The sequence below is a fragment of the Anopheles arabiensis genome, chromosome 2 (genome assembly GCF_016920715.1).
Source record: "Anopheles arabiensis isolate DONGOLA chromosome 2, AaraD3, whole genome shotgun sequence".
NCBI lineage: Eukaryota > Metazoa > Arthropoda > Insecta > Diptera > Culicidae > Anopheles > Anopheles arabiensis.
Window position 1 is genome coordinate 76,691,267 of NC_053517.1, and position 26,930 is coordinate 76,718,196.

Consider the following 26,930-nt stretch of genomic DNA (forward strand, 5'->3'; position numbering starts at 1 on the left):
GAAATGTGTTTATCCGTGTGGAAGTAATGCAAACAACAAACGTCGTTTAAATGTGTTTTGTTTTTATTTCTCTCTTCACTTTGTTTGGATTAGTTCCGATCGACAAGCAGTCTAAATTCATCATCATCTTCTTCTTCTTCTCCGTTTTGTTTTACCTTAATTGCATACACTTTCTACTTTGGTCTTAATATAAAATTCGTATCATTTTTCTGCCTTCTCTATTTTTTGCCGAATTTAATTTTTTTTTATTCCTTTTTTCTTTCCTACTGGTTTGTGTGTTGTGTGTGTGCACGCGCCTGCACAAGCGAGTGTAGCGTTTGTTTCTAACCTACATCTAATGCATTTTTTCGTTCACGAAAATAAAGTTCAAGAAAGCACACACTCTGGTGCGTGCACAAACACAACGCTTTGCGCGTGCATTATCTGCTCCTACTTTCCTGCAGTCTGCTGAGGGCAAAAAAACACACGCCAAGAAGCATCCCAATTACCGTTTCCGTCCCACACAAATGGCACACGAGGAAAACTAACATACTTCGGCGGCAGATCGGGCCAAACTGGGATACGTGCAAGCATGCAGCGGGAGAAGGAGCACGTCCAAAGGAGGGAAGTTAACGGATGCGCGCACGCGGTGCACACGGTTTCCTGCCGCGTTTCCGCCGGCCGGTTATGGCCGGCTGCTTGCTGCGACATCATGCCGACTGGGCCATTTGTTGGCCGGGATGTTCGACGGTTGTGGTGGCGGCGGCGCTATTGCTTCGGCTGCTCGACATCGCGGTGCCGCTACTGCTCGACGACGCGCTTCGTCGGTCGCTGGTCCCCACCGATAGATGTCGCTCTGCGTGTTGTTTGCCTTTTCTTACAGCGGTACTGGCTTTGGCGTACGCACGTGATTTGCCCAGCTGCGAAGCGGCCGGTGCCGGTGGTGGTGGCGGTGGTCGTCCACTTTCTAGCTCGTTCACCCAGGCCGGCCCATGGGCCGGGAGCTCCGTGGCGGACAGTTTGGAGGCGACGGCAGCATTCGACAGTGGCCGGCCACTGCTGCTGCTGCTGTTGCTGCCGCTGCTGATTCCTTTGGTTGCATCCTTCGGCGAATGGGGCGACGGGGAGGAGGAGATCGCATGACCGCCGGATGCGGCTGGCACCTCGCCACTGCCCGCCGTGTCCTGCTTTTTCCACTTGGTGCGCCGGTTTTGAAACCATATTTTTACCTGTGTAAAAAATATAAAAAAACAGGGGAAACAAATTAGTCACTCATTAGAATAGTGATTGGTTCGGGAGACGGGTGGAAAACACAAACACAGGAAGCGGGGTGACGCAGAGAAGTTAAATAATCACCATGGCGACCCACACAAGGATTAGTCGCTTCCTGCAAACAGCCGGCGTGAGGCAAACCATCTAGTAGGGGCCACGACGCTCACAAAGACCTAATATACCCCGCACTCATCTCCACTTCTACTTGGACCATTTTCCTTTTGTGCCACTTGTAGCTCGCGTCGCGCGTGTGTGTGTGTGGAAAGCCACTAGAGATTAATTATCTCACATTTCGTGGGGTGATTCTTCATCCGAACGAGCAATTCCTCACGCACCGATGACAAACAAACACGCACACACACACATGTCGATTTACGTCGAGGCAGGTCGACGGAGCAAACGAAATGGGACAGGGGGTGGAGGGAAAATTTGAGAAAATATTGTTGTCAAAATCATTTGAATGACACAAATGAGCCTCTCACGTCGACGAAAACGATCATCACCACCGTGTATAGCTTCTGTTCTCTCGGCGGGGAACGTTTCGGTTCGGTGTTTAGTGAAATATGGTTTCTCTGTAGTTGTGTACAGTGGGGGCCACCTAAAGTCGGACCCCAGACAGTTCTCTAGACCACTTATCGGAAAACTTTCTTCACCCATCGATGAGGACACACTTCCATCGATGGTAGTATCCAAATTTTTCTTTCATATTCATTTGTTTCTTGTATTATTGAAGATTTTACAGGGTTTTCCACGATTTATTGGTCAGTTCCCATGATTTTTAGGTGTTTTCCATGATTTTTTGATCGTATCCCATAGGTTTTTGGTTCGTTTCCATAATTTATTGGTATTTTCCGATTGGATATCAATACAATTGGACCAAAAAATTCTGGGAAACTGTCAAAAAATCGTGGAAACGCACCAAAAAAATATGGGAACCCACCAAAAATTGATGGGAACCAAACAATAAATCGTCGGAAACCCTGTATGAAGAAAAACTGACAAAATTTTATCTATAATTTCATTCCTGATACAGTGAAGTCTCTCTAAGATGTAGTCTCTTCAAGATGAATTGTGTCTTTAAGATAAATTTTTAGACGGTCCCGTCATAATCCAAACATTTTATATCTCTAAAAGGGTAAGATCTCTCTTGCACTCTGTAAGGTACATATGAGATTTGGCAGCCGAAATTCTCTTAAATTTTTGAATTTTTGAACGACATTTTTGAACGACAGTTCACAAAAATATTGGTGCAAGGATGCCAGGTTTTTTCGCTGATTTCATGGAAACTTCATAGCAACAACTTCATAAGCTTTCCTCAACATGAATCTCTCTAAGTTGACAGTCCCTTGAAGAGCCACCTTAGAGAGATTGCTCTGTACTTTTAAATGATTTCCTTACTTTACAGGATTTTTTCACGAGTTCTCATAGCCGTGGAACACTGAATGAACTCTTTCTAAGGTGAAATAAACTTAATGTAATGGGAATTGGACTCTATAGCACCCTTGTTGGACAAATCCAATAGGATTTTTCAAGGAGCTGGTCCAATTACCAAAACATGAAGTTCACTTCCAATAGGAAAGAGTCAAGAAAGTGTCCGACATCTATGAGAACCCCTGGAAAACCCTGTAAAATTACGAAAAACAACAATACCCGCTTTAAAATTACCCCGATATTGAAATTGATTAATCCGGACCGCTGAGCGCATGACCTAGGTTATTTAATACGCAGATGACCACCCAAACTAGTCGATGTACCTTTCATAACTGATATCAAATGTGTTAAGAACCATATTGGTCAATATTGGCATGCTACGTGGTCATTTTGCTATGAAATGAAGACTGACACTCAGTGGACCGCATAAATTTCATATATTTATCACATTTATGCATAGTGTTCCGAGATTTTGAAAGACAACGATCGGATTTTTGCAGGGACATAACTAATGAGTGTCCTCACCGATAGGTGAAAAAGGTTTTCCAATAAGTGGTCTAGAGAACTGCCACCAGGGTGCCGTAAAGTCAGATAATAGGTGAAAATATGAGGTGTCCGACTTTAGGTGGCCGCCACTGTATCTGCCCTCCCGCATGCCCATGGCTTGGATGGATGGATGGATGCTCTCGCACGGGGCCGGGGATGATGGATTGTACTAAAAATAACACATTACACTCAAAACTTTTCTTTTTATAACTGTCGCTTTTTATGATTGTTGGAGCAGTTAAACACCATCAACTGGCGGGGGGAGGGGACGACACCTCTTCTTCTCTCACCTCTTCGAGCACTGATTAAAATGAAGAGCCAGTTCACCTCCAAACCAAGGGGGAGGAAAAACACGGCCGGAGCCAGGGTTGGTGGTGTCGAATAGAAAATAAACATCTCATTTTTAATTTTATATCCTGTGCTACCGCCGTTTCGGGGTGCCGTCATATGTCTTCGTCAGCTGTGGGACGCCGCCACCGACACACGGTAAAACGCGTGCAGTTTGGGTGTGTGTGACGAGCTCCGTGCTGTTAAACGAGAGTGGCTTAAGCGTTTCCGCCCGCACAAAGGACGCACCAAGACAGTCCATCAACAAGACAGACGGATAATGACAACCGCGCGTTTCCGTCCTCCAGGGCAGTTCATTCCACGCCCCCCTCAATCCGAAACAGCAGTAACGTTAGAATCGGTTGGAAACGGAGCGAAGGCGAAGGGGATGCTGCTTCGCTGATCGCTAGCAATACGAGCTGGTGAAGAATGCGTTCTGTAACACACGATTGAAACTAAATCATTCGCCCAGCAGCAAGCGCGTTGGCTTTTACTACCTTTCATGCTCTTTTGCAGTAGCACGCGTACGGGTACGAGGGCGCGAACGATCATAAATGGTTCAGTCGGCGGAGTGTGGTTGTTTCGTTTTGATGTTTGCCGCCGCGCGCACCATCCGCACGGACCGCGGATCACCGGATCACGTTAGCTCCGATCGTAACCTCAACACGCACGCACGCACGCACCAGCGAGGCCAGACACCAGGAACCAACCAGGGGTGTGTGAAGGGGTCTCCCGCATTGTATATGCGCCATCCATCCCCCATTCGCGCGAGAGAGAGAGAGAGAGAGAGAGAGAGAAAGAACGAGACATGACGACGGGACCAACGAACGGCGGTCTCACTCACAGCAGAAGAGAAGTTGTCAATCAGTTTTACGAGGCGGAATAAATAAATAAAACAAATTAAGCCGCCACCGTCGTCTTCTCGAGCGAACCCGACCGGCGATATTAACTAATGAGTGCGCGCTGGGGAGGGATTAACGAAAACCGAACCTCAAAGGACATCATTTTGTGGGAGGACGGAAATATCTTCTGTTTGTGGGAGGTTTTTTTCATGAATTTACCCCCCAGACGTAAAGGGTGTGTGTGTTTTGAAGAATTTCCTTTACCACACCGAACAACAACAACACCGGCGAAACGATGTTTATTAGTTGCAAATAACTGCTGCTTAATAGACTCGTTGTGCTCGGTGTCGGGAGACCCAAGTTTTGGGTGCAATCGATCAGAATTACATTGGCATTTAACGCCAAATAAAAATGGTTAATAATGATGAAACGATGAAACTGTAATATCGATTAGCTTTCGATTCATTCGCCCATCCCATAGGTCTGTTATGATTACGACTCGCACCTCTATATTTATATTAATAACAGGCTTGCTGATTTGCTCCCCACCCTAGAGCTCTAAGACGTAAAGCAGATCTCTTTTTTTTATCTTTCTCTTCCGCTTCCGTCTCTGCATGAAACGATCGTTTACCGACAGTCGCTCACTTAACCTTTGCTCCTCCTCCTATCGACACTGGTAGGAGCATCTACATGGCATTCCATTCGGCATTCCAAGCTGTTCTTATGCTATCCAGAACAAAATCAATCCTGTTTTGATGGTGTACCAAACATTCAAACGTACATTTTTGCTCCCCCCTGCCAATGGAATGTGAACGGATTAGGCTCGGAAGGGTGGTGTGTTTTCTTGTTAAATACATTTCTGTGGAGGAGGTACCATCAGATGCCTGATTTCGTTTTATGATGACATTTATTTTTAATAGGTTCAACTTATTACTCTGTGATTTTAGACCATGTGGTTTTAACCTCGGAGTTTTTCAGCTAATCACGTTTAACTTTGGAGAGTTCTTTAAAGTTAAAATTAGACACATTTATTTTGTGTAGAAGGTAGTATTACTTTTTCGATTCGGATTTTTCAACTGTAAGAAACCTCGTCTTTTTTTAATTTTTCATATTTGGATCACGAAGGAAATTGATCTTCCCTCTTCACCCCCTTCTGCGGCCCCCTTCAAATTATTTGAGAAAGCAACTAGCGGGAAGGTTTATTGGATTATTAGTGTTGAACGGTTGAGAAGATTGCTGTTATCCGAGCGGGCTTGATTTATCCGTTCACATCCGTTCGCCTTCGTAAGAACTTCTTCCAAAATGTTTTCAAAAATATAATTAAATCAGGAAAGAACTATTAAATTGATGGTAAAGTATCTGCATAGAATTTTCATATTTCATATTACTTTATTGTTTGTTACATTTAATTTGTTTGACCAGTATTGTCCTTCTTGTGACTATTATGTTATCATTGCCTATCTATCTGTGAACTCAAATGGGCTAAATGATGACCTTAGATGTGTTATATTTGTCATGTGTTAGATTATTATCATAGGTGCATCATTAATTGAATGACATCAAATTATATATTTTTTTAATTTTAACCAAAATATGACTGACAAATGATGATAATCTTCCACCAAAACAAAAATGCTCAATGCTCCGAAAGATTATCCATCGAATGGTAGCAAAATTTTAAGTTCAGCCTAAAAACTGCCCAAGATATTGGCAAATAATGGCGAAAAAGTTGAATGTACTATCATTTCGTTGAGCAACTGTTTATCTATTTAGGGGCGGTCCCGTGGTTCAGTCGTCAACTCTAACGACTCAACATGCCCGTCATGGAGTCATGGGTTCAAGCCTACAATGGACCGTCCTCCCGTAGCAAGGACTGACCTATCCGGCTTAACTGGCATGGGGTAATGAAGTAACTCTCAAAAGCCTTATATAATAGGATTGGTATGTCCTCGTAGGGACGCTACGCCAAATAAAAGAAGAAGACTATCTATTTAACGTCCATTGTAAGAACGTATAATGTTTAATTTTTTAAATACACTCTACTGAATATGAATTGCAAAATAGCGCTTATTATAGCGCATAACTCTTCTTCTTCTTCATTGGCAACAACAACCGTTGTCGGTCAAGGCTTGTCTGCCCCACTGGTGAAGTGAGCTCGGCTTTCAGTGACTTATTGTTACCATAGCAGGATAGTCAGTCCTACGTATGGGGGCACAGTCTGGTCAATTCGGGGCTTGAACCTATGACGGGCATGTTGTTAAGTCGCATAACTCTAAATGTATTTAATTTTGAAATTGGTAGGCACAGGGCAAATATTTGGAGAAATTAAACTAAAGCATTACTGGTGAGAGCTCGCTGTCGGAAATAACCGATTCCGTATTCAGAATCAATTCCAAAGCCGATTCCAAAGCAGATTCCGGAGTAGATTTTGGAGCCAACTCCAATTCCGGAATCGGCTCTGGAGTCAGAATCGGTTCCAAAAGGGGAATCAAACTTGGCTCCGGAATCCGAGTCAGTTCTAGAATTGAAATCAGATGTATTAGAAACGAAAACAGTCCCGGAATCTCCATGAGAATGGTTCGTTTACAAGTAGCTGCATAAGGACCCAATCGTCTATTCTCATAGTGATACCGAAATCTAATTTGATTCCGTAGCCGCTTCTGTTTGGGGAGCCGACTTCGATTTTAGAGCCGATTTCGGAACTGGTTTCGGAAACTGATTCCGGACCTACTATCCAATCCGATTCCAAAAACTTCGGGTCTATTTGGAATCGAATTCGACCAAAATTTCATTTTTCCCATCACTAATTTGCATGACTTTCCCAATTAGATGACTTTCAATTCATAACAAATCGAATGTAAATTGCGCAAATCACAATGCAATTTAAATTGCAAATGAGCGTATGATCTTGTTTTGAGATGTTTACAATGATTTTCATCAAATAGGGTAGCAATATAGCCAAGATATATCGAAGATCCTTCAGAACAATATCTTTCTTATTTTTTCGACTTTAAATGTGAAGTGGAGTTTAGGGTTTCCCACGATTTATTGGTTGGTTCCCATCAATTTTGGTGGGTTCCCATATTTTTGGTGCGTTCACGATTTTTGGTCGTTTCCCAGAATTTGTTGGTCCAATTGTATTGATATCCAATTGGAAAATACCAATAAAATATGGGAACGAACCAAAAATCTATAGGATACGACCAAAAAATCGTGGGAACGCACCAATAAATCATGGGAACTGACCAATAAATCGTGGGAAACCCTGTATTGGAACGTAGCTGAAATTAAGGCAAATATTTCACGCAATGTACCTTAACGCGTTTGGGTAGCACAAGTAGCACCACTACATAAATGAGTAAACCCGTTTACTGAAGTAAATAAATGCATAAGCAGTAAGTCACATACACCCAAATCAAATCACACCCTACCTGTGTTTCCGTAACGTTCAACAGCTTGGCCATTTCCGTCCGCTCGTTCGACGAAAGGTACTTCTTCACCTCGAACTGTTTCTCCAGCTCGAAGATCTGGCGCCCGGTGAAGGTGGTGCGCGCCTTCTTCTTGCGCCGATGGTGACTAGGGACGCTGGTGGTGGTCGTTTCCTCCTCGGTCAGCACGGCGCCGGCGGTCACACCGTTCGACGGCACGCCCGCCGGCTTCGGCAGCGAAAACAGCGTCGACATGGTCATTGTGGCCGAGGCGACAGCATCGCTGACCGCGCTAAAGTGGCCGTCGGCCGTCGAGGAGTCATCGTTCGACATGCAGATGTCCGAGTCGGCATCGCTCGAGTGGGCCAGTGCTGGAGGTGGCACAACGCTCCGCGGCCGTTGCTGGTGGTGGGCCGGCGTAAGATGGGCCGGCGTGTGTCGCTGATGGTAGTGCACCGAGGAGGATCGTGTCGATTCTTGCGTGGAGTCTGAAAAGAGGAAATAATATAAAATTATTAGTTAGTTCTATTCATCTGCTCGTCTGCTCGAACACATTCAGGTGCTGATTTTACCTTCTTCGGACATAATTTTCCGCTCGTGAAAACGTTCCAATGAATTCCGACCTAAGCTGGGCGTTTTTCTACGTACAGGAGGCGTTACATCCGCCGACGATGTGTGTTTCACTATGCACAGATTGAGCGGTTCATCGTTGGGACTCATGGGGCGCGTCCGTTCGACCACATTGGGCCGCTTCTCTTCGATCTCCTCCTCATCGCTGTCATCGTCCTGATCGACGGTAATGTTGTCCTCGTCCTCGACTATCGATCGCTGCTGCTGCTGCTGATGCTGATGCTGCTCCTCGACATCGGTTGGACGGTAATAGGCGGATGAAACGTCATCACGGCATTCCTCTTTGCTGGCAGCGTCGAAGAGCCTGCGGTACGGCAGTTTGGTGTGATTGTCTTCCCGCACTGGGACATGGGAATTTGGCGTACCAACAGCAGGGACACCCGTTCCCTTCCACCCCAGAATGTCCATGATGGAGTGCGGTGTCGGTGGCTGCTTCGGTGGGTTCGCGTACACGTGCGGATGCCACTGGGTTTGTTTTGTCCACTCATCGCTCGGTGCTTTGCTGTGCGCGAGCGGGGTACTTCGGTTGATGTCGTGATCCTCGGCCGTGTCGTCGTTGTGGTCACCATTTTTCAAGATCCTGTCCACCGAGACGGATCGTGGTGGATTGTGATTGTTTGACTCATTGTTGCTGGGCGGTTGCTGCTGGTGCTCTTTGTCACTGTGGTTCGGTGAATGCTGATCATCCGGCACGTTGCTGTGGTAGAGATTCTTCACCTCTAGAACCTCTTCCGCTTGGGTCATTTTTAGTTCACTGGGCCTGGGAGCGGGGGGCCGCAAAGGTTTCAATCAATCTTAAGCTCGACGTACGTACAAATCACATCAAATACCCGTAACACGTGTTTTTCGCAGAGCTTATCTGAAAAAATAATAGACCATAAGAAATAATTAAAATGTATATAAAAGTAAACCTCTTTAGATAATTCTATATGCCAGTAGAACACTCCCTTTTTCTTTAGAGACTTCAATGCTATCAAAAGACAGGAACAGGACAGCATAAATATAAAAAGCTTTTAGATCTGTTTTCTAAAGTTCACCCTTAATTTTTCGTGCAATATACCACGAATTGACGAGTAATAAATTAAATATTAAAGCCAAGGAGCATGACCATGTTGTCAATTATCAAGGTAATTTGATTAATTGTTCAGTGAACAAACAAAATTGAAAAACAAACATCAACATCGACGTTTTTCGGTCCCAATTACACACTGCTTTCTTTACGTCGCCGACAGACAGTTTCGGTTGTATAAATAAAAACGAAACATCGTTGGCCTCATCGAACCAAACAGTGTGACGAAATCTCAAATGTTCTATTAATACCCACTTCATGTCACTATAAATATGACAGGACAGTCAAATTCATGGTGAAAAATATTCCATCTGCTTTAACTCTTCTCGGCAGCGGACTAATAAATGTGATGTGGCCCCCAACATTTTCATTCTTTACGATCCACCATCACCACCGTTATTAAGAATCATGATGAGATTAAGCAACCAGCGCACTCCCTCTTTCTCCCTCCATCTCGCATGCTCTTTCGCTTTTTGTATGAGCAATTATTTAAAGGAATAATATGTTTTCATTCTCCCGTCTTTTTCATTTTGTCGCCGCTTTTATAGCCTAAGTGAGGTAAATTAAATTTGTTTACTTGTTGCAAACCTAATAAACCATTTTTCTCAATGTATCCAATGGTATCGATTCGTTTGTTTGTATGATACTGCTTTCAAATTTGTGTGATGCAATCAAACTACTATTTTATTTATTTTTTTATCAATACCACGGCACAATCCATTTATATTTATCTACATCACGGCATGAAGCTGACTTGGTTTTATCGAAAAATAATACAAATTTTAAAATTCTTCAAGAATTTATGATAAAAAAACTTTGACCTAGATTCGTGTTGTTCGAGTATCCGGGCGAGGTCGAGTCCCGATGAGCCCTGATAAACGGCGTTCCACTATAAGTATACTTACATAACGTCAATAAAACGTGTTAGACTTGAAAAATCCTATTGGATTTCAAATTAGCCCGTATAAATAATTGAGAACCCCTGAAAAACACTTGTTAGTCAGAAAGGCACAACGGTTCAATTGGAAACCTGTTTAAATATCTTATTTCTTATAAACAATTTCTTTATCGTAACAATAGCACTTTCATTGCTCATTAGAGAAAACAGAGTCAAAATTGATAATGTTGTGTCTGAGTTCGTTGGTTTATCTGGAGTACTCCAAGGTAGTATCTAAGGACCGTTGTTGTTCTTGCTGTTTATCAATGATTTGACCACTTGTGTTCCATCCAATATTTGTCTACTGTATACCGACGATGTTAAACTGTGTTTGCCTGTTAAAACTCGGGATGATTGTTATTTATTACAACAGTTCATAGACTCTTTTAATTCTTGGTGCTTAGGTAATGATCTAGAACTCGCAATCGACAAATGCTTCATAACAACGTTTCACAGATTAAAACACCCAATTGAATTCGATCATTCTCGGGCAGGTAGGACATTACTTCGTCGGCAGCATGTGTGTGATTTAGGGATGACTTTGGACCAAAGCTTACCTTCCACTTGCACATTGACAAGATTGTTGATAAGGCTTATACAGTATTATGGTTTATTTATCGTAAACTTCGCGAATTATATGATCTATTTTGCCTAAAATCAATCTATGTTTGTTTGGTTCGTTCCATTATTGAGTATTGTTCTATTATTTGTGCTGGTGCTAGTTGGAAATCGTAAATATGTTTAAATGTGTTCAACGCAGGTTTACTAGACTATCTATGAATTGTCCACCTTTGAGAGGTGTTAATTTTATGCCAAGCTATAGGGACCGTTGTTTGTTCTTAGGTCTTCAAACGCATGAACATCTTCACAAAGTTAATCAATGTGTGTTTGTTAGCCGGTCTCATGGTACAGTCGTCAACTCGTACGACTTAACAACGTGCCCGTCATGGGTTCAATCCCCAAATAGACCGCGCCGCCAAACGTAGGACTGACTATTCTGCTATGGGGGGTAATCGATAAGTCACTGAAAGCTAACTCCACAAGTGGGTACAGGTAGGCCTTGACCGACAACGGTTGTTGAGCCAAAGAAGAAGAAGAAGAAGTTTTGTCAGCAAATTGTCAGAAAATTAAATAATTAATTGGATGCACCTTCTCTATTAGGAAAGTATAACATTTATGCACCTGCCAGAGCACTTCGATCACACAATTTACTTAAAACCGTACCTAGACACACACTTTATGGAACTAACGATCCTGTATTATCAATGACGAGCCAATTTAAGGAGTGAATTTAAAATTTTGATTTTAATCTCCCGACGTATAAGATGAGCCTTCTATTATTTTTCAATTTCAATGATGATATTCGTTAATCTAGGGGTTATTTAGAATGTTAATAATAAAATAGTTTAATAAGTCGTAGCACAAACGTACAGGCCAATTATATCTATAAATAAAAAAATATGAACTGGAGAAGGCTGAACAAAAAACATCCAGCTATTGCACGCAGCAATTATTTGTCGGGGTATTGTATTCCTCTCCTATCTTAGACCTTTCCTCTCCTTCCAGCACACACCTACTAAGTTCCTTAGCATCTGTGTAGGTCTTCTTCTATTTGGTGTAACGTCCTACGCGGACATGTCGGCCTAAACAGACTTTCGAGGCCAGGAACAGACTTTCGAGGAATAACACATTTGAGAAAAAAAGTAACGTACTTTATAGGATAAATTGCTGATTGAGCAATAATTCTATAGCATTTTATTATGAATCGTTCATTACGAGACTAAAACGGCAAAAATCATTTAAACATTAATCAGGAAAACATTCGTTTACACACACACACACACATACACACACACAAACGACTTTTGCCCCGCGAGCACGCTTGTGTTCAAAACCGTTCAATCGCCATTTATGTTTAGTTGTATAGCAAGTGCTCACCGTTTATGCAATAAATTATGCAACATTATAGCAAATGTTAACCATATTGCACTGTTTGCATGTGTCCATGTGTGTGTGCCACCAGTATGTCCGGCGTAGTGCTAATAAAATTGTTTTGCAAACATATCATCGCAACCAGCGCAACTTACACCAGAAGGTTTCTTCTTCATCCGGTTCATGCTTGCAAACTCGAGAGCATTTCCCAAACTGAGCGCATATCCCACACCACCAGCCCGCCCACCACCGCAACAGCCTGAAATCGAAATCGCTTTCCGCATCCGCAAGTTCGGCAAGTTCTACATTTCACCACCGGATCAATAAATCGTTCCCGGAACTATTTCTCCGTGCTTCTTCGGCATCATATGATGTATCAGCCACCAATACAAAACAAACTGTAGCTCAAATGCTGCAAATACGCCAGAATCTCCCGGGGCGTTCCGGGGTTACTGTAGCATTATTGTCCGTCCCGGGCCAGCTCACGGAACGGATCCATTCCACATTGCTTCCCTACCATTGCCAGTCGAGCCACACGCTTGCACTTAGGTGCACTGCAACCCCGGACAGGAGGGAAGGGGGGAGGGACTAAGGCTAATGCCCACAACCCACCGGAGGCGTTTATCGAAAGGAACGCAAAATTTATTCAATTATTAATAAACAGAAAATGGAGCACACACACAGACTAGCCCGGCCGGCCGGTTGGCAAAACAAATGTTAAACCATGGAAACTGATGATGCTGTGGCGAGTGTTCTCTGGGAGATGATGATGATGGCGAAGTACCATACTTCAACCGGACAAACACACAAACACACACACACAACTGAGCCGGAGAAACCCAAACCGATCGAATTTATCGATGCACACAAACACACTCCAGGGGGGTGGTGTGTGGGTGGGTGTGTTGGGATGCCCGGGTGTGTTAAATTTGCATCAGGCAGATTGTTCGCATATCGATTTAATTGTCTTATGTATCTTTTATTCATACTCATATCTGTCACAATGTCTCACCACATTCCCCTCGCAAATAACCTTTTGCACCCAAACCACCATCAGCAGCACCATCGTCATCATCATCATCAGCCACATCGTCGGTGTCACCAGGCGAGAGCACATTTTCGAAATACTCTGTCAGCCCTCTTACTTCCCCCTCCCCCCTGCTGCTACTACTACTACTCTACATCATCATAATCGTCAATAACAATTTCATTAAGCATTCCGCCTGTCCTCAGCACTCCATTGCCTGCATCACTCAGCAGAACCGTCCACCTTTGCCATGGACTGCGCAAATCACAGACTCGGGGACGTTGCGGATGCGGGAGATGCATCCGGGAAGTGGCGCGCGTACGTCGTCAACAGTTTCGTTGGTTGGTTGGTTGGTTGGCGTGTCTGCTCCAAAGCGAGCACAAGCGATGAAGAACAATTTAAGCATGCCATGAGAATGCTCTTCTCTGTCTCTCTCATTCATCTCAATAGCACACGAAAAGATGTGCTTCTTCGAGTCGAGTTGAGACAATTCGGGACACTCTGGTGGCTCCTCTCGCATGCTTCTCCCTTTCCCTTTTGTTCAAGACGCAATAAAAGGCCGGGGTAATCTACACCAATAGAACAGAAGTTGGACGCTGTGCGAGTAGCCCCCCGTCTGTCAGAGGGTCAGAAAGATACCTCATCTTCACCTCACCCATCATCATCATCATCATCAACTTCGTCATCATCGCCATCATCAATTTCCTCCTCCGAAACCTTTCGGAAGCGTACATTTTCGATTACGTTTTTGAAATGCCAGCCCACCGGTTATGTATGGCCTGTCGGTGGTGTTCAAGCTTCTCTTCCTCATGCCTATTCCCGCTGGTTTTACAGTCCCCCATCCGTCTCCCACAGATGATGCGAGATGAAGCGGGTCGCAAGATGGATGCAACGCATCGCACCAGAATTATACGAATGATTTGCTCGAATCATATATACGTATACATAGGACGTGTACCGCCATCCACACACACACACACACACACACACACACACACACACACACACACGTGCACAGTATAAGTATATGGGTGCGTGTTTGCTACGAAATGAGTCAATTACCATTTAACATCGGCGCACCCTATGATGTTAATTGATGGCTTGTGAAGTATCTTTCATTCCCTTTCCCAAATCTTCCCAGCCGTTGGCCGTTCGTGCGTTCGTCTGCTCCTCTTCCGTGTACCATTCTTTCCTCCCACCGCCCCTCCCTTCTTCTCGCAGGGGTTGTTTGTGAGAGCGCGATCCAAACAACAGGACAATATCCGGAAGCAGCAGCAGCAGCAGCATCTCGTTTATCTCGTTTCGTATCGGATGGTTTGGCAGAGCATACAAAGAGAGTATGGGCTGATGTGGAACGTGTGTGAGAAAGAGGATGATGGAAGAGAGGATGGAGAGGGGGGAAGGATGCTGCTGCGCTCGCGTGCATGGTTGGCTGTATCAATCTACGGCACCGCTCAGTAAATACGGTCCACCTATACACCATCACGCTGCTGTACGGGGCAAGTGCGCGCACACACCCGCAACAATCTTCTGAACATGCCACGAACGCCACACACACACAATGCAAGCACAGGAAACGATAAGTTCCTATCGGGGTTTTTGGGCAATTAATCATTGGTAATGGAACGAGTGTATTGCTAGCCTTGTGTACACAAGTGTAAGGAAAGGGGCTTTTATCTGTTTTTTCTCGTGTAAATGTTTTCAACTTTTCGCTTTCATTGCCGTTTATTAGCCCACTTCCTTTTCTCGTTGCTTTTAGTTTCGTCTTGCTTCTTCGGAACCAATCAATTGTAATGAATAATATCCTAACACAGGTTAAATTGATAACGTCCAATCCAGTAGAAGAGCATATCAATACAATTAAAAGGTTGTAATATTTCTTGTGGCGTGTGGTTTTGCGAGTGCTATGATGGCTTAAAATTAATCTAGTCTTATTCACGTTTAACAGTAATGACTTTTCATTGAATGTTTGCATCTATTTACACACGAACAAACGTATTTCAATGCCCGTTCCGATTATTGCTTTATTGGGGCCCTTCACGATTCTAGTCAGTTTTTTTGTATGGAGTTGGACACTTGGAGGCCGAAATCATGTAAACACTCCATACAAAACCACACATAAAACAAGCCTGCGATTTTCAGTCTAGATTATTCTAGCCTCAAAGCTAGAATTAAATTCGAGTACCTGCTCGAAAAATGGCAAAACAAGGTGGTGTTTACATTTATCCCAAGGTGCATTAAAGAAATCAGGTGATGGAATCTAGAATCAAAGTGTATGTAGTCCAGCATTGAGTCCAGGTCTCATAGCATGTTTCTGTAACCAAATTTTAATATCACTTTTTTACAAGATGGGTGAAAACTTCTGTTCAAACAAGCGTTCTGGAGGCTGGACAAATACTCATAACACTCTTAAAATCTTCATTCAGAACAGAAGCGATAAAAATCAGCCTTCTAAATTCATACACCTTGGGATAAGCCCACCTGTCTATTATACCCACTTAGATAGCTGCTCGAAAACTGCTATACAATGCAAACAGCTGACAGGCTGAAATTTAAACCTACGAACTTAAAACGGAAATGGTCCCATTAATAGGAAACCAGCACAGGAGATAAAGGAAGTTTTTAATTATTTTGATCATTGTGCAAAAAAAAAAGAAATAATAAGCAATGATATTTCATAAAATGATTTGAAATACTGTATCTTTTAATTTAATATTTTTTGCAATAACAATTCAGACTAATAGCAACTAAATACACTACAAGTATCTTTTTTAACATATCAATATAAATTTAAAACAATATTAAATAATCTATCAATACAAATGTAGGGATAGTATGATTTAAACCATAAATTCTGTTGGCTTTTTGAAGCCTTCGAAGTTTCATTATTATTAATCAACTGTTGTTTGCCAAGGCATAGGTTGTGTTAAATGCTTAAATATTTTGATGTGTTTATCATTAATCTGCTATACCAGGAACTAATCATATACGTAATTTATATGATAGGTTGAAACATTTATAATGAATATTTAATTTCATTTTGAGCAGATTAATTAAAAATAAAAACAATAAAAACAACAACTTTTTTTAATACCGGAATATTAAATTTCTAAACATGGTGCGTAAAGCAAGTCGAACAATGTTATTTTAATTCGTTATTATTATACATAGTTCTGTGTTTTCGCTTGGTACACACTATCCAATGTAAACTCCTTAATCAGCAATTGGCTATTACAGCCGAGGTTTTGATCACGTGTTCGAATGTGATAAAGATAGGAAAAGATTATTTATATAGAAAAAATAAAAACAACAGCTTTAGAACATTGTGATCAATCAACAATAAACAAGTCAGTCAAATTAGTTTATTTCCTTCCCTTAAACAATGTGTGGTAATGCGCAAGAAAAGTCCAAACAAACCTTGTAGATGGGCAATTACAAACTGTTTGTCACGAAAGAGGAGGCACTTCTAGCTAAAAATGTTTTATTTTTACAAATGGATAAGAATGCTTCATTTTCTGGAAATTCAAATACACTTGCGCAAATAAATCCAATGCGTATTCAAGGTATAAATTCAATCCATTTGCTACCAGTGCTGGGCCGTTCGGCAAGACAAACGCAGAACATGTGCTAACAACAACGCAATTAAGATTTTTAAAGATAAACATACAATGAACGCGCTCGAGGGAGCTCAAAAGAGATTCATTTTAAGAGAAACTAATTTATCATAGGGATACTTTACTGTAATAAATTAAAAAAAAACAAACCTTTGTTTAAATGTGTTTAAATAAAATCCTTGTTGTGACCATATTGCACAATGTTTTCGCATTGCGATTTGATTGAAAAAAAACGTTCAATTATAATTTACATTAATTACAATACATCAAAAGCATCCCTAAGGTAACTTATCATTCCGTGCCGCGCACCTTCACGCGCAAACGATGCGCCAGCAGAAAGCCGGAGGGGACCAATAATATTCGATGATAAATCATAGCAGCAAATAAGTCTACCATTAATAGGCTGCTGCGATGAAGCAAGCAATATCCACAGTGGGAAAGAGAGGCAGAGAGAGAGAGAAAAGAAAGAGAGACAGTGAAAGGCGAGAGAGTGGTTCAACAGCATGAGATAAAGTAGCAATTTGTTTGTGTTGGTAAGAGAAAGAGTGAAAGAGAGCGAGAGACAATGAGAGGAAGAGCGAAAGAGTGAAAGAGTGAGCTCAAAACGAAAAACCCAATGCGAAGGGCGCCACGATCGCCGCGGAACGTTAAAACGTTAAATGTGCAATAACGACCATTTGGCTAATTGTTTTAGCAAGCATAATACATTCACTTCGGCTATGGAGTTAATTAGCGGCGCATGAACGGTGCATGAGAGACGAGGGCAGGGGCGTGGGGTGTACAAATACAATCCCCCTTCCTTTTCGATCCTACCCTTGCCTTTCCACACACACACACACACACAATGACGCTGTTTGAACCGCGGGTGTATGTATATTTTACTGCTCTCGCTACACTTGCGTTTAATGTGCGCCTGCAGCGCCTGGAGAGGGTGGCGGTTGGGTGGTGGTGAAAGGTGGCGGAGGGGTGAGGAGGTATGTGCGGTAGCGCCAATAAAATAAATCAAGCACATCATCATGGCCGTAGAAGAGAGCAGACCGCGGCGCATTGATTGTTTGGCGGATTGTTTACTAATAGCTCTTTGGAGCCATTCCAAATTTAAGCTCTGCCAGTGATAATTGTACCCTTCCTTCCTCTTTCTCTCTCTCTCTCCTCCTTCCTACCTGACCCGATTATGAAACCGGTTGAACGTGGTATTCGGCCGGTGCCAGTTTTGGGCAGGTTAGAAAAATTCCATTCCAAATTATCACCCCTAATAGCCTCTTCCCAATGCTTGATTTAGGGGCGTGATGGTTTAATTATTAAGATTTAAGGTTGCAGGCGTTGTGCAGGTAATAAAAGAAAAACATGGGAATTTTATAGACCCATAATATAACGTTCCATAAAGCAGCCGCACCTTCAGACCATCGCAAAACGCATCGAAACTCGAACATCGTCGAACCTGCTTACAAGTGCACAACACACATTCGGGCGCAATCGGTTGCAAAATGCACTTTCCATCGCAGCAGCGGCGCAGGCGGGACGACGGAAGGTTCACGCTTCAATTTATCAATCCAACTGCTGTGACGTGGTACTCCGCCGCTCATCGCACGGAATGCCATTTAAGTGCACCGCCGTCCCACTCGTGCCTCCTCTCGCCCACCGCTCGTGGCACAAAAGGACGAAATAATTGAGTAATGCCAACAACATCACCCAGTCCCTACTGCTTGCCGTCCCTTTGCGACCCCTTTGCCGCCTACAAACACACACAGACACAGGCACAGTGTGTTGCTGCACATGCAATTAGATTCACATTACGTTCGCTCGCATAAAGGGAATGAGACACACTTCTCCCGGCTTCTCCCTGCTTCTCACCCCCTCTTCACGCATGTGTTGCTGACCTGTGTTGTTAAGCATAAGAAGGGCACAATGAAACCGTTCTTCTCAGGCATAAGTGGTTCCCCTCTTACACCTTACCCTGCCCTATCCCATTTGCAATTCTCACACACCATCATCAAAATCCATCTTTCTATCCGGCATGATCCCGCACTCAGCATCCCCTCCGCAACGCTTGGCTCCTCGGATAGTTTTCCCTTCCCAACCTGCTCTGCTACCTGCCTACCCAGCGCCACATGTGTGTGTGTGTGTCTTTTCTATTCCATATCAAAGTAAGCACGGGCAAGGGGCAGTCAAAGGAAGCACGAGAGGAAGAGCGAGAGAGAGAAAGAGAGAGAGAGAGAGTGAGGTAACACGAAAGAGAGGAGCGACCAATTTCGCGGATCTTCCACACAGTCGCGAATGGCAAAATTGTAGATTTATCATTTAAGTGGTGTCTTGTTTTGCTCTCCACGTACCACCACCACCACCACCCCATCATCTCCACAAACCATTGCCAATTCGCCGAATTACCCACCCCATTAGAAGATGTATGCACGTACCGCTCCACCCCACACACACACACCCACAGCCACCACCAATCGGCATGATGACGATGATGGTTGGCATGGCTACAGTGCTGAGTAGAAAAAAAAAACACTGGGGAGCAAAGAAAGGGTGGCAATGGGGTGGCCGCTGGAAGTGGGGTGAATAAGTGTCTCGTTTTTCGATTTGCACTGTGCGGTGTAGTGTGCGGTGTGGAGAGTTTTGTTTTGCTCTCGTTTTCTTTGCGGACTCCCTCGGGCTGACGCTGACTGTTTGTGTGAATCTATATTTTTGCACTCAATGCACTCTTTCCATTCTGATCTATGTGCTGCTGCCCCCTCCTGCCCGTCTTTCCATCCCCCTCTGCTCACCTACCCCCCACAGCCCCTTATATATTACTCGTTGCCAGAGCAGCAGGCCTCATTCGCTTCGTAGCAGTCTATTTAACTGTAATTAACATTTGCCTTCGCATCATGACTTTTTCGCATCAACATTCAATTTTCTGTGACGGGAATGTTTTTCTTTTCCTTTTTTTCTTTTACTTTACTCGTATGCTGCCTGTCTCCTCTCATTCCACTGGGGGTATGGGAACTAGGGGCAAAATTGGGCCTGCTAGGGACTATGATAAATTGAGTCGGAATTTTATAGTTGAACGCTTTTCAGTTAACATGCTTTTTTTTAATTGAAAGCTCTATAATTGGCTGACAGTTCGATTAAAAAGCATGCAATTGTATGGAAAATCCAGTTTTGGAAGAAAAAAATCCGGTTATGCAGGTGCAACCACTGAGATGCGACTGTAATTTTAAGATTTTTTGGAGAAAACACAACAATTCTTATGTTATTATTATGAGTCAATAAAGTGTCCCACAGCTACGAGAACTCCTGGAAAACCCTGTATGCGCCTTTACGGTGTATTTGTGAACTTATATCAACCCGATACTTCAAAACCACGTTCTAATTAGTGTTGGGTTTCATGAATCCTTCGTTATGAATCTTCAGTGATGAGTAATTCGAATCTCTAATCAACTCTTCAAGCATTCATCAATCTCTAAAGATTCATGAATCTCCAATCACGGAAGATAAATTAATCTTCAAAGTCTTCATAGAGAAGAGATTCATAGATCCCTTAAAATTCATATATATCCAGACATTCATGAATCTTTAGAGACTTTTTCAAAACAGTGAATTCCCGCGATCCTACCAACATACCCATCGTGGGTTTAAGCCTCGCATGGACCATCTCTTCGCAGCAAAAAAAAAAACTATCCGGCTGCATGGACTTGCCAAGAAGTCTCGAAAGCCTGCATAGGCTGGCATGACCACGTAGGTTGTTACGCCGAGAAGCTCATGCTCTATGAATCTTTGAAGATGCATGAATCCCTGAATCGTGAATCTTTCGAGCCATATGAATCTTTTGATATTCAAGAATCTTTCGAGATTCATGAGTCTTTCGAGATTCATGAATCTTGGCAACCGAAATTCCGATTTATTGAATCGTTTCGAAGATTCCTTCAGATGCATGAATCGAAATCCGATTTACCCAACACTAGTTCTAATATGAAACAGCTAAAAAGTTGCAAAGCTCGACATTGTATGGGTGTTAATGACGTGGTGCTAATGGGCAAAATAGGCATAGAGCAAACGATCCATCGACGAAAAGATTTGACAAAATGACCAAATATAACAGCTTTTTTAACAAATGTGTCATCTTGTTAGTATTTTCATCAAATTTTATGAAAAAAAATCTTTTAGAAATTTGAGCGCATATATCTCATGCTACACTAGACAACTAACGAACAACGTTCCGAGTAGTTAACATCCTCTAAAATTCAGGAACATTAAATTACATGCTTTAAAATTGAAGCGTCTATACTCGGTTTTTAAAGAGTTCTCATAGTTTATCGGACACCATCTTAACTCTTTCCTTACATCATGGGCAGGGACTTTATATCTTGAGATTTGAACACCATGGTATATTTTTTTAGATAGGCTTTTTAAGATTTGCTATTGGATACGTCCAAAAAGGAGGCCATCCACGTACCATCAAATAAAGTTAGTTTCCCGTAAGAAAGAGTCAAGAAAGTGTCCCAGCCCAAACCCCTTTGAAGTGAACCACAAGCGTTTTAGGACATCGATGAAAAGCAAACGGCTGAAGGAATGACTACAAAACCATGGCATCATTATGTAGCATTGGTCGAAAGAACATGTACATTTTGCTCGTATGTAAGCTTGTGTATATTGTTGCTTATTTTATGTAAAGTCATGCATTAATTTAGTAACTTTCTCTTGTCTTAAAGTTTACTCTTTCCAACTTTTCGTTTATTTATGCTGAGGTAAATAAAATAATCCTCACTGTGGCCCCCCGAGGCCTATTTTGCCCCGCGTTCCCCTACCCGTGGAGAGTTCTGGTTCAGTATTTGAGTTCGCCAATCGGTGCGCACACACTTGGGTGATGATGTAGCGCGCCCGCGACCACGACGATGAGATGATGACGGCGACGATGATGCCGACACGGTTCATAACGAAATGGGAGAGTAAAAACACGCAGATTGCATTTGATGCAATTTACAACTAGCAGCGATCGAGTTCCAAACACACAAACACACACACACACACAGCGAGAGTGCCACATTGCATCTTTAAGACGGTCCGGCGATGAAAAGAGCGCACGGTCGTTTGATTACGGGCAGAGGCAGCAGTGTCGGGCAACTTGAGAGGCGCACACATGTGCGACATGTGCATTTTCGTGATTTATCCACACAGAAAGCAGTGCATGCACTACCACCATCGTCATCGCACATCACGGCCGCAGCGTCATTTCGGTTGAACGGTTGTCATTTATTTTATTAGCCCCGTACACCGCACCGCACGGCTCACCGCGCCCCGCCATTGACACCTTTTGCGCAAAGCTGCTGACCGCGCAGCCCAGCCACTTAAAGGGGGACTGGCGAAGCCGAGGGATTGAGATGCGTTCAACTTACTTAATTTAGAGTTTTGCTCCTGCTCCAGACGCTGCACTAAATTGCACCAGCCGCACAAGAAGCAGTGCCGACCTTTTCGAGCAGTGGCGCACAAGCGAAGCGTTCATCCCCCTTTTGCGCAAACGGGCTGCGCTCCATGGCGACACGGCAAATGCGGTAACACACACACTTTAATTAGTAGGCGACGAATCACATTTTCTGCCGCGTACTGTCACTCCGTTTGCCGATGGGTGGCCGGGAGGAAGAGATCACTTGAGCTGAAGAACGTGAGCCTCCTCACCCCACCCCACCCTTGTTGCACTTATTCGATGCACTTGTATCGGTTTTTTTTCTTCGCCAGCAATCTTTGACTCAATTTTAATAGCCTATCAAACGTCAATTAAATATGATCAAACTGATCCACCCCCACCAACCCCCCCACCACGAGGTGGCAGCAGGTGATAAGCCAAGGTAAGAGCGCAGGCAGGCGTGCGAAAATAAAACACTCAACGTGGGGAAAATGTGATGAAAATAGCTCCTCCAAAGGGAGGCCCCGGCCGCCCCTCACTGCACTACTCACTCCCCGCGCGTTCCACTTACCCGTAGCCGTGGTGGTGGTGGTGGTGGTGGTGTGAAGCGTGCGCGCGGTTTTAATATTTTAACGATCGATCGCTAAACGCCACCATCGTTCGTCAAGCCCGCTCGGCACGACGCCGCTGATGAAGAGTGAAGAGAGGAGGGTTGATTTTTGTTTTCTTACTGGCCCTGCGCGAAGGATTGAGTCACTGACAAATGGCACCTTTTTATTACTCTTTTTTGGTTGTTGTTTTGCTTCTTCGCCACTAGCCCTTTCGCGCACTTGTACACTTGTTGCCCGCGCTGGCTATAAAATAAACACGTTTCCACTCCTATTATCGGTGAACAGCAGCAACAGCAACAACAGAAAAATATAAAACAATAATTGTAAGCAATAATCAATACACACTTATGCGCTCGGATGCGCACGCGGCCGGAACGGTGGAGGACGGCGTAATGTATACGGCACTAGCAGCAGCAGCAGTAGCACTTGGAAATCAACACTACACACACACACACACACACAAAAGCCATTCACACTGATTCAAATTGCTCAATAACTGTCACTGGCAGAGGCAGACCCCGTCGGCCACCAGAAGAACCCAGCACCAAATCAAGCGCAATGGGACACGGACCGACCCCAAATGGATACACAACCGTTTGCTGTATCGCTGCTGCTGCTGCTGCTGCTGCTGCTTCTCAGTAAATTGGTTCATTCATCTTCCGCACACACTTTCTTTCCGAACCAAACAACAAACAAAAAAATAAACGGCAAACGAGCAAGAATGGACACCGAGCGCGAGGAGCGTGTTGTATTCTTGCTACAAAGAACCGTACAAACGCGCAAACACATACACACACACACCGAGAGAGCGAGAGAAAGGGTAGCGCGACAAGTCCAGGCAGGCAGCAAACTATTTCGTAGCGTGTAACGACACGCGATCAAAACGCAAAAACGCCCGGCGAGGTTTTTCAGAGGAATTATTATTCAATTTACTCCGCACCCGCATCACACGCTCGCTCTCTCTTTCTCTCTTGCAGTGCGCGCTCTCTCTCTCTCCCGTTCACTCTCTCCACACTGGAGCGAACGAAAAGGAACGAGCCATTCATTTGCTCTCGTTTACTCTTTCGTTTCGCTCGCACTGCTTGTTTGCCGCCGTTATTCCTAGAATAAACTGGCCACCTTCATGCGCCAGCGGCCGGCCGGGTTTGCTTGTCGCTTAAATGTTCCATTTCGGTTGCTGGCGATTGGTGAAGCCAGAGCGTGGTGGCACGGCGGCCACTTTTGCCCAGAACTATGATGAACCACTTCCCTTTCCACAATCCCATTTTCCCCGGGCGGGGAGGGAGGAGAAGAAACAGAGAGAGAGAGAGAGAGAGAGAGAGAGAGAGAGAGAGAGAGAGAATGTTCACCTAATTTGAATGTAATTCGTGTTGCATTGCCAGCACGAAACAGCTCAAAGCACGGGAAGAGATGGTGTAATAATTAAGGGTAAGGAGTTCCAGTTCGGCGAAGTGTTTTAACCGTAATAAGAGTTGCTGGCTTCGATGGAGAACCGCAGGAAACATTAACAAGATAATCACTAGACACAAGACACGGTTTAAACTGATTTATGGACAGGGCCGTTAATCACACACAAACGAACGAGAGTTTGATAACTGACGAATTGGTGTAACAAAAACTACGAAAACAAACACACACACTTTTTCACCGCAATAGTGGAAAATGTCAAGTGGAACCGAACCGTCTGAAGCGACCGGAATACTAGTTCTAACCATGAATAATAATGACGGATTTTCGTTTGCGCTCAACATTATTTATGAGCACAATTAGCACACTGACAAGACGTAATAATGTCGTAAAAAACAACGGATGGCACAAGCACGTGTGCGTGTGTGAGAGAGAAAGAGAGGAAGAAATTACAGTTTAAAAAAATGGCAGAAAAAACGGAACCACGCAAACCAGTCGCAAAACAATGTAGAGTCAAAGGTAGGCGCAATTCAAAATTCACCAATACGCTCGTTAGATCTTCCCTACAGCTGCTGGCAGCACACCCGCGGCCAAATAAAAAATGGGTTCAGATAAATACGGCGCGTAAAGACGAACTGAGAGTAATGAGCGATCTACCACACACACACTCACACAGCACACTGAGTTTCAATCCAATCCATCCATCTCTACTCCCCCTGCCCCATGGAAAGTCGAAACGGATTTCAATAATTAGGATGACAAAGGGAAAATGTGAGATGGGAAGCAAATGGGATGCTGCTGCTGCTGCTGATGATGATGACGATGATGACAAACGCACGGCAGCGTAAAAGAGAGATGAGTGCACTCCGTTGGCTTTGCCGGGTGTGTTGGGTGAAGAGGGAAAAGGGCCTGCCGGGAGAGCAGGGTTTACTTCATTATTGTGGCCCACGTTATATGCCCCCAAGTGACGGAGCAGAAGTGGAAGGGCGAAGGGAGAAACGAGAACCTCTTGGAAAAACGCTTAAACGGTGCTCTTAATTGAAACAAACAGTGACAAGCGCGAAACGATCCAGAGCACGGGCCCGCTGTGATGGGAGAGAGTGAGAGAGAGAGAGCGCGCAAGCGAGAGAGGTGAACAACACGACGGCAATAATAACAAGCGGTACTAATAGCAGTAGCAGCAATAATAATAATAACAACAACAACAGCACCATGAACAACAATGTAAACGCGCCTCGCGTAACCGACACCCAAAAACCGAACCATTTTGTTTTTTTTTTTTCGTTTCGCCCTGGCTCTGTTTAGCTTGCTTTTCCTCTCCGGAAACCAACCGTCGTCATTACACCGTACCTCCACCACCACCAACCACTACCGCCACTAACCCGTGTTGGGAAAATTCACCGAAACGTAACACAGCACGACACACCACAGCACAGTCCGCTCGAGTAATAGCCAGAAGGGAAAAACCGTTCTCGGGGCGCAGCGTTTCAAAAACTGCTCCCGCACTGCTCCGTGTCAATTTATCGACTATTAACGCACACAAAAACTCCGAATGTCAATTTACAACTGAAACCATTTGTCTGATTTGAGAAACAAACACACATCAAGGAAAAGGCAGTAAAAGATAATCGACTCCCCGCGCGCACTAATGGAGCATAGAATTACATTCATATTCATCGCGCGCACACACAGCCAACACACCATCATCATGCCGTATATTATTACTGCTGCCGCCACCCTCCGCACACCACCACCGACGATATCCGTCTCGCTCGCACAGCTGCCCATGTGCTGGCCATTTCGCACCGAGCTGAACTGCGAGAGAAGATGAGGCCGAGAGAGAGCGAAAGGGCGAACGAGCGAGCGAGCGAGTGAGAGAGCGAAACTCGAAGCTGGCCCGATTGGTTCGGTGTGTGAGTACGCTGCGAGAGTGTGCAGGCGGCGCGCGAGAGCAATGCACACGCGAGCCGCAGAGACGACAGGTTGCGCAAAGGCGGAAGCAGGATGGCACGATAGCCGGCCGTACATACAAGCGCATCGCTGGCCTGCCCTGCCCCGCCGTACGGTATATCGGCAGTGGTGGTAGTTAGTGCTTTATTGCGCTTGTTAAACGGAGTTCTTTGATTGACCGGGTCCAATGGGGCCCGGGGGCGGGCGGGTTGGTGGACGGGAGTGGCTAGAGCGAGGAGGGAAATTGGAAAAACGATTTTGATTTGAATGTCCCTACTCTCATATGTATATAATTTTCTGCTTTATTCTCTTCCCTCCCGGTTTCCAACCGGCGCTGCCGGGTGAGGATGAACCTTTAGCAGCAGCACAACAACAACAACAACAGCAGCAGAGAAAGAAACAAGGGGAAGTTGGGAACGGCCGGCTGGGAAGGGATGCGACGATACAAGTGTATCATCTTCGTTATCTGCGGAACGGGAGCGAATAAGTGCCTGCTAACACACATCATCCCCAATCGCTAACGCACGCTGGCACGCTGC

General features: G+C 44.2%; 1 protein-coding gene across 7 annotated transcripts; it reads right to left on the reverse strand.

Moving 5' to 3' along the window:
• Positions 1-45: 45 nt before the first annotated feature.
• Positions 46-25,974, reverse strand: LOC120898460 (homeobox protein B-H2). 7 transcript variants are annotated; one of them, XM_040304348.1, is made up of 5 exons: positions 25,824-25,974; positions 22,995-23,302; positions 8,398-9,314; positions 7,829-8,313; positions 46-1,208 (listed from the first exon to the last, which is right to left on the reverse strand). In XM_040304348.1, exons 3-5 carry the CDS (start codon positions 9,197-9,199, stop codon positions 690-692), a joined length of 1,806 nt encoding a protein of 601 aa, XP_040160282.1. In that variant the 5' UTR covers positions 9,200-9,314; positions 22,995-23,302; positions 25,824-25,974; the 3' UTR covers positions 46-689. The 7 variants fall into 7 exon arrangements, with proteins under 7 accessions (XP_040160282.1, XP_040160283.1, XP_040160286.1 ...); XM_040304349.1 differs by having other exon boundaries at positions 25,792-25,974; XM_040304352.1 differs by having other exon boundaries at positions 25,843-25,970.
• Between the last annotated feature and the right edge of the window lie 956 nt (positions 25,975-26,930).